This window comes from Rhincodon typus, chromosome 21 (assembly GCF_021869965.1).
Source record: "Rhincodon typus isolate 14 chromosome 21, sRhiTyp1.1, whole genome shotgun sequence".
Lineage (NCBI taxonomy): Eukaryota > Metazoa > Chordata > Chondrichthyes > Orectolobiformes > Rhincodontidae > Rhincodon > Rhincodon typus.
The window spans coordinates 7560315-7569384 of NC_063352.1; the positions used below are offsets into that span (position 1 = coordinate 7560315).

Below are 9070 nucleotides of genomic sequence, written 5' to 3' on the forward strand. Positions count from 1 at the left end.
AGCAACAGTAAATGGAAGGTGAAAAGTTTGTCTCTGCATCTAGTGGCTTACTGTTGGAACAAATAAATTATCAAATGTGATGAAGGGCTGCCAGGAGTCAGTACCACACACCCTCCAGTTGTCATTCAATTCCCACACCGGCTGAGGTTACCATGAAGGACTCTCCTTCTCAACCTCTCTTTCCATCTGAGGCATTTTGACCCTCCATTTAAGCCGCCCACAGTCAACCCATTCTAATGACAGAGCAGCCCTATGCTGTGGTAGGATGATGATGCCTTTTCCCTGTTGTCATGTTTTTGTTACACCTCACTTATGCATCTGTCCCCATCTCTTTGCTTCTTTTCCTTTGATTTCTTTCGTTCTTTGCTTCTCTCTCTCTCTTTTTCTTCTTTCCGTATTGACAGTAGGTGATGAATGGTTTGAGGATAAAAGAAATTATCAAGACTGCAGTCAAAATTTGAGGTGGAGTTGGAAGGAAAATACAGCCCTTGACAGCTTTTCTGTAGCCCAGCCACTTATGCTATTCCTCAACCCCTTCATCCATTTACTGCTCTTACAGCCAAACAATTCACTTTCATTTTCGATCAACCCCTGGCTCCTATCAGCACATATACTTCTTCCTCATGCTTAACCTTTGTAGCTTCCCTTTTTATTTCATTGTCACTCCTCTTGCTATTTTACCCCCATAATGTACCTTACTCCATCAGCTGTCTTTCTGGTTAAATAGCAAGATAACAAATGATCCCTTGTTTACTCCTGTTATCTCTTCCTTTCTACCCATATTCCCCAAACCATGTTTTGATCGTTTTTTTAAAATTAATTTTAGGAATTAGTGATGAAGAAGACCAGAAACCTGTTCGACTTCCTCTGAAAGTGCTACTTGAGCTTCTGCCGCGCAGCAACTACACTTGGGCAAGAGTTCAGAGTTTGGCACAGAATCCTCGACTAAGGTAGATGCTCAATTTCTAATCTGTTTACATATGATAGATTCATTACATTGTTTTGCTGATGATCAAGTAGAGAGCTTATTTTGTTATGCTGTTACATTTTTACATTATAACTAGAAAGCCTCCTCCTGAAATGTTTATATAAGTAGATATGATTCTGAGTAAGGCTTTATATTAACATCTAGCAGAAAATAACTTTAGCAAATGTAACAATTGGAGGGCAATTCATTTTTAGGTGAATGACTATTGCTAAACACCAATTTTCAATAAATTACATGAGATAAAATGTACTTACTGGTGGTTTATACTGAAAATAGTTCACATATGACTCCCTACAAAAGTAACTATTTTAATGTCAAAGAGAAAACTAAAGCCCTGGAATGTCATTGGTGCAATTCAGCCAAATTGGAACAGCAATCACCCTAAAGTACAACTTGTGTGAAAAAAACTAAGCCATATAAACTTTATATTGCTTCTATTTTTCCTCCTCCTGTATCTCTCCCTCTATCTGTAAATTAATGAAGTGGGCAAGCCTCCAATTGTCAGCCAGTGAATCTGCTTTGGAAAGCTCAACCCTCAATTCCATTACTGTTAAGGCAGATCCAGAGCTCTCCATGCGTAGAAATAGTTAGAATTGAACAGGATGCTGGTGAGACCATATCTGGAGTACTGTGATAACACAGTGTGGAGCTGGAGGAGCACAGCAGGCCAGGTAGCGTCAGCGGAGCAGGAAGGTTGACGTTTCAGGTCGGGACCCTTCTTCAGAAATGGGGGAGGGAGAAGGGAGCTCTGAAATAAATAGAGAGAGAAGAGGTGGGACTGGGGTAGGTAGGTGGGATGGTGATGGGTGAGTGCAGGTAGGGAGTGGTGGGGATTGGTCAGTGAGGTGGGAAGGACGGACAGGTGGGAGAGAAGATGGACAGGTTGTGTCAGGTCAAGGAGGCAGGGATGAGAGGGAGGGAAGGTCAGATGAGGCCGGAGGTAGGGAGACTTTGAAACTGGTAAAGTCCACATTGGGACCATTGGGTTGTCGGCTCCCAAGGCAGAGTATGAGGTGCTGTTCCTCCAGTTACCGGGTGGTGTCATTGTGACACTGGAGGAGGCCCAGAATGGACATGTCACCCAGGGAGTTGGAGGAGGAGTTGAAATGGTTCGCAACTGGATGGTGTTGTCATTTGCCGTGAACAGAGCGCAGGTGCTCTACAAAAGTGGTCTCCGAGCCTCCGCTTGGTCTCACTAATGTAGAGGAAGCCACAGCGGATACAGTAGACCACATTGACGGATGTGCAGGTGAGCCTCTGTCTGATATGAAATGTTTGTTTGGCGCTTGGTTGGAGGTGAGGGGGGAGGTGTAGGGACAGGTGTAGCATTTACTGCGATTGCAGGGAAAGGTGCCGGGGGGTGGTGAAGGCTAGTGGGGAGTATGGAGCAGACGAAGGAGTCACGGAGAGAGCTTTTCTTACGAAAGGCAGATAGGCATGGGGAGGGAAATATATCTTTGGTTGTGGTCAGATTGCAGGTGGTGGAGAATGATATGTTGAATACGGAGGTTAGTAGGGTGATACATGAGGACAGGGGGGATTCTGTCTTTGTTTTTGTTGCGGGGAGGGGATTGAGGGCAGAGGTGCTGGAAACACAAGAGATGCAGTCGAGACCACTTTCGACCACTGAAGGGGGCAAGTTGCAGTCCTTGAAATAAGAGAACACCTGGGATGTTCGGGAGTGAAACGCCCTATCTTAGGAGCAGACACGGTGGAGGCGGAGGAATTGGGAGTAGGGGATCGCATTCTTGCAGGCAGGTGGGTGAGAGGAGGTGTAGTCTAGGTAGCTGTGGGAGTTGGTGGGCTTGAAATAGATGTCGGTTTCGAAGCAGTCACTAGAGATGGAGACAGGTCCAAAAAAAGAGAGAGAGATATCACAGCTGGTCCAGATAAACTTGAGGTTGGAGTGAAAGGTGTTATAAAGTTGATGAACTGTTCAAGCTCCTTATGGGAGCATGAGGCAGCGGCGATATAGTCAGCGATGTAGCGGAGGAGGAGTTGGGGGATAGTGCCACTGTAGCTGCGGAAGTGGGACTGTTCCACGTATCCTACGAAGAGGCAGGCATAGCTTGGGCCCATGCAGGTTTCCATGGCCACTCCCTGAATCTGTACCCTCTGAAGTACTGTGAGCTGTTTTCGTCCCTTTATTTAAGGAAATATATAAATTCATTGGAGCAGTTCTGAGGAGATTCACTGAGAGAGTCCTTGGTGTGAAGAGATTGCCTTATGAGCAAAGGCTAAACACATTGGGCCTCTACTCACTGGTCTAGAAGAATGAGAAGTGATCTCTTTGAGAAATGCTGAGAGGATATTTTGTCTGATTAGAGAGTCTAGGACCATAGGGCATAGTCTCAGAATAAAGGTGTGCCAATTTAATACTCAGATGAGGAATTTCTTCTCAGAGTTGAAAATCTTTGGAACTCCTTGCTATTGAGAGCTGTGGGGCAGAGCCGTTGTATATACTTAAGGGCGATGGAGAGAGATTTTTGATCACTGGGGGAATCAAGGGCTATGGAAAAACTCAGGAAAGCGGATATAGGGATCAGCCACAATTTTATTGAATGGTGTAGCAGGCTCTAGGGGCTAAATAGCCTACACCGTTCCTATTTCTTATGATTTTGTAGTCTTATTGTAAACTTACATCCGTTTACTTTATCAACAATGTGTTGAAGGTTTTTTTTTTAACTATGTAATTTCATATCCAATGAAGTAAAGATGATTCTGGAGTTCTCTGCTGGGAGATAGCTGCTGAATGTCAGCATATTCTGTTTTCACCCCTTTATTTCAAAAATGTATAATTTGCAATGTGACACTGTTGTTAGCAAATCATTCTTTCATAGACAAGGTTTTTATTTCCTTGCAGGATGATGGTGGAGCTGCACCGCAAAGTTTCTAGTCTCATTGAATTCCTGAAACATAAATGGGCTTTACAAGAATTCAGAATCGTATCCTTTTTCAACTAATAACAAATAATGAAATCCTGTGTTAAAAATAAACGTGCTCATGAAATTCAGCATGTCTTGACAGTGTCTGTGGAGAGAGGGGGAAGCGATAATCTGTTAACATATCATTTAATGTTTAACTTCTCTAGTTTTGACCAAACTAAACACAGAAAGTATATTAAACCTGTGTGCTGTAACTTGTGTTTTGTATTAAATACTGACCGTAACCCAGTTGTCCTACTCTTACCTGAGACTGAAGGTTGGAGGCGCAAGGTCCAATCTGGAGACTTAAACGTGCAACTTAGACTTACACTCGAGTGCAGTATCAGGAAATGTACTAGGGGAGGTTTCATAAGCTGCTGCAGTTGTCTGCGCTCTGAGGTGGATGCAAAAGACTGTGCTAAGAAAAAGAAACAGGAATTTCTCTTAGGATTTTGACCAATATTTATGCTTCAGCCACCATCACCAAAACAGATCATTTGGCAGTTTATCTCATTATTTGGGGGGACCTTTTGTACAAAATTGGCTGCTGCACTTTCCTGTGTTACAATAGTGAATGCACTTCAAAAGCAGTTTGTTGGCTGTGAGTAACTGCAACATCCTGAGGTTATGAAACGTGCACTGTGACTTCTTTCTTTTTCCCCTTTGTTTTCTTTTGTTACTAATTGCAATACCAGTACCGTCTGAATGTGGCAAGAATGCTACCAATCAAACTAAGCTGACCAAGCAAAAAAATTTATGTACATCGATTTTAATTAATTTAAGCAGCATTTTGTTTTACCTTAACCTTGAACTTAGCGCAAGTCATTAGAAGAACGCCAACAGGACTCTGGAGATAATGAATCGAGGGGTGTGGGATTTGATGAAAAGACAGAACTCCATCTCTATCCTGCAGAGAACTGTACATTAACTGCATTACCTGGAGTGGCAAAGGTGGTTCATTCAAAGGCTTGTTGCACAGTGCACTGGCAGGAAACTGGGAGGTGCAGACAGACTGTAAAAGACACTCATTTGCACCCACCAGCACAGATTCTAGCTAAAGCATCTGTCACCAAGGATGTGACTGTTCCTGTCAACCAAGGTGCACAGGGCCCAATGAAAGGACCTGTTAAGCAAATGCGGGCCACAACAGAGGGGCGAAATGGTAGCAAAATGACTGGGTTGTTGACTGGAGAAGGAACACAAAGCACTGAAGATGAAATGCCTTCTTCAGAAGGTATTTCTGCTGAGGAGACTGCTGCTCAGCAAGACAGTCCAAAACCAGAGGAGTTTTTTGATGTGGGACAGCAAGAGTTGGGAGAAAATGGAGAAAGTCTATTTCATTCACCTAAGCCTAATTCAGAAGTTTCTGCTGAAGAATGCAATGGTAATGAAGCAACTATTATGGAGTCCTCAGAAGTAACTACCACTGCTGAGCTCTGTGTATGTGGGGGGATTATGAGCACTGATGAAATATCCCTCTTGGATCCAGTTCCTCGTTACATGAAATCTTGTCAGAACTTAGTAGTTCCAGAGAGGTGTACATGTAAGGACAAATCCTCTGAAAAAGATGTTACTGCTTCAGGCATAAATGGATTTTCTGGTGATCCTAGTGCTGTGCATTTGGAAAATGTAGAAATGATGGAACTGAACAATGAGAAACCTGCTGTTTCAGGGCCACAGTTGGCCAGTGATACCACTTTAAAGTCACCTAGTTCAGCTACAGTAGATGATGGTGATAATAGGACAATACCTTCTATTTGCACTCGTGAACAGCCAGTGTCATGCACCCAAGAGGTGTCTGAGACTGACTGCCTGATGAGGCAGTCAATAATTACTGAGCCCTCTCAGGGACAACCCAGTAGTGCCAGCATTGTTCCAAAGCCACTGAAAGAGGATAGTACCCACTTGGCCCAGCAGGTGCAGGAGGATGGCTGGAGCCCAAGTACCTCTGAGAATTTGACATTGGCTGAATTATACCTCATGCTGGGGAAACCCAGCAAACTGCAGCTCGAGTATGACTGGGTGCAGACCTCGCGGAATAATGCAGAGGAAACTGAGAGGACTAGGGGTGCAAGTCAGAAGTTGCTGAAATGCTTGCTGCAGATTATCACCACTGAAGTGAATCCAAAACCTGTGAGTATACTGGTTCAGTGGGTGGGAATAAAAAAAAGGTTTCTGTTAAAAGGGTTTAAATTTAAATGTTATTTTAGAGGCAGACAAAGGGGTAAAAAACAACATTTAATGTATCTGTGCATTACTTTGATTTTTACCTTTAAAAAAGTCCCAAAAACTGAAAGTTATTAGAAGGTACTGTGATAAGTCCTTATCTACAGACAAGCTTCATTTTGCATTTACTTTGAAGAGTTAAAAGTTTATTTCTAAAATATTAGCATTTACCAAGCAACACCAAGAAACCTGCTATCACTACATTCCAGGTGGCACGTGCTCATGCAAAGCACTGGGAGGGCTTAAACTGGAGGCAGCTGTAATTGCCATACTACTGTTCATGATCACTTGTGCCCAAGTGATTAGCAACTCCAGTTACTAATTTCAAGTCAACATTTTGTCATTTCCTTGAAGCCCTTTCTATTCTAGTTAAAAATTCGCTTTAAAACTGTAGAATAAAACCAAAGGAAATAATTTGTTGATATGTACACATGGTAATATAACATTGTGCTTAACAGTAGATCACTTATTCTTGAATTGGATAATACCAAAGACTTCATTACAGCTGATGACATTTTCCTTGTGAAAATATTTTCCCTGATTATCTCCAGCTTTGTAAATAAAGTCAGATATTTCCTAAGTGTACAGGAGAAATGTCCAATCACTAGTTGGTGTTTCAGTAGAATTTCTTCAAGCCTCTCAACAGTTAAGAGCTGGTTTTTAAAACAACTTAACCCAAACTTAATATGATCAGGTCACTCCTTTATAGGTCAGAGCAGAAACTGTGGGGCTTCTGCGCCAGAGCATTGATAAATTTTCGGAAGGAACGACATCTTATGCAAAAGTTGGTGCAAGAAATGTTAATTCTGATGTGAGTTTAGGGAGCATTGATGCTCGTACTCATAAATCTGTTTCTTCATTATACGTCAAGATGCTCGGAGTCTGAGAGAATTGAGACAACAGGCAAAGTTCATGTTGTCTCAGCAGGCCCTAGAAAATTGGGATTAGCTTGCACATAGAAATAAATAAAAGATTTTTAAGGTCACTAGAATGTAGAAATATGCAATTTATATCTGCATTATTTTGAAATGTGGATATTTTTTAGTGTTTAAGTTTACATTTTCCTCTGATTTGTTCTCTTATGAAAAGATCCTTAACACTTGTTAGGATCTGACATTATCATTTAAAAATGACAAGACATTGGGGTTAACTGCATTTTGATTATTGAAGAGAATTCAGAATAATAGTATTTTTTGATATCTTCTCCTTTGCTAAAACTCACACCATTAGACCCTACACTTGAAAATAATAGATGTTGTTAGTTACTATAGCAATAACTAACAACATTATAGAAAATCAATCTTGTGAACAAATGTATGTCGAAGACTGTAAAAGTCTGTGTGAAGCTCGCAGCATGTTAGAACATGGAGCAGAGAGCAAAAATTGTTCAGTGAAAGCATTCCAATAGTATTGGACCAATCACACTACGCCACTGACATCTTGTTAAATGTGGCTCAGTGGAACAGTAGAGATGTGGACACCTGGGGGATGCGTAGAAGACTTCAGTGCTACTGTCTCATGCAGCTCTTTTACAATGTATAGAGTCCAGAATCTAGCTCTGTGGCGACATCTCCAATGAAGTCAAACCAAGAAGATCAGATGCACACTCCACCAGGGAAAGTGATCACTCTTGCACGTAGTCCTGGCTGTGTCCGAAATACTGCAGCAGTTCGATCTAACAAAACAGTTACTCCTGCCGCTGCTTCAGGTTAGTGCACTGACCAGTGAGTCCAAAGAATGGTGATTTATCTGACCTTAAGCGTACATGTGCTGCTATGTAAATCCTTCACTTTTATAAGTTCCACTCAGCATAGGTTTGTTGTTCTTAAAATAAAGTCAGACTGTGACGTGTAAACTAGCTATTCATAGACCTGCAGAGTTCAAAGATAATTACTTTTATTGGTCCCAACTCTTTCCAGTATACTTGGTAGCTTTTGAACTGCATAGACTTTACTGAGCAATAAATTTCTATCTCCTCTCCTTCCTGTAATTCTGGAGATAAATTATCTTTATTGCACATGCCAATTTACCAAATTCCATCCCACCCTTTTTCTGATGACTGTGTTGGTGTTGGCACAATTTACTCACCATAAGTGACAATTGGCTGAGGGAACGTATTGCTAAGGTTTGTGTGCCTTAGTTACTGGTGAATGAATTCCATAAATAAACTGTATTCACTGAGTTGCTCAGAAATAAAACAATTGCTGAAATACTAAATACTGAAAATTTCTTTTATTCAAAAATACTTTTGTCTTTTCGGCATATAAGCAAACTTACCAGCATGTCCTACTTTTTGACATGATGAAACTGTAGCCTTAAGTGGCAGATATTTATTCCAGAATTATAAAAATGTGAAAACCTGTGAAGTGTGTGTTTCGAAAAAGATGTGATATAAGGAGGTTATTAATAATTCATGAGAAAGCTTTCACTTTCTACATCTTGTCTCAAGTCATGTATTATTAAATTGAAACAAATATAACCAAAAGCAACATCTTTATAATTGAGTTCAGTGGTTTTTAAATTATGCCCCTCTAATTTTCAAAATTCTTATCTATTGAAAAGTCTTTGTAATAAGAATTCTCATTCCCTCACCCTAAGAAAAAAGTTTCAAATGGTAAATTTGTCAACTGCAGCAGCATAGTGATTACATTGACCAATGTCTAACAACCAGGATTTCCTCTCTATTTGAAAATATAGAAGTTGCTGTTTCTTTAAGAATGTGTTGATGTGCTCTACACCATTTGAAGTGCTATGTTATTGGATGCCAAGTTTATTTCTACAGAATTTGTAGTTTGCAGTTTTGAATTCCTATACAAAAGCTGTCAGGTGTCAGCCAGTTGAATTTGCTGAACTTGATTTGTTGTGAAACAAGTTCACTTGGAGTAGAGACAACAAGGTGCAGGGCTGGATGAACACAGCAGGCCAAGCAGCA

General features: G+C 41.1%; 1 protein-coding gene across 2 annotated transcripts in view; it reads left to right on the forward strand.

Moving 5' to 3' along the window:
* Positions 1–9070, forward strand: part of cramp1 (cramped chromatin regulator homolog 1) — a 61504-nt gene that overhangs the window by 24221 nt on the left and 28213 nt on the right. For both annotated transcript variants that reach the window (XM_048609529.1, XM_048609530.1), the window contains exons 8-11: positions 827–950; positions 3852–3933; positions 4729–6045; positions 7681–7846. In XM_048609529.1, the coding sequence (XP_048465486.1) occupies positions 827–950; positions 3852–3933; positions 4729–6045; positions 7681–7846 (1689 nt within the window). The remainder of the gene's footprint in view (positions 1–826; positions 951–3851; positions 3934–4728; positions 6046–7680; positions 7847–9070) is intronic.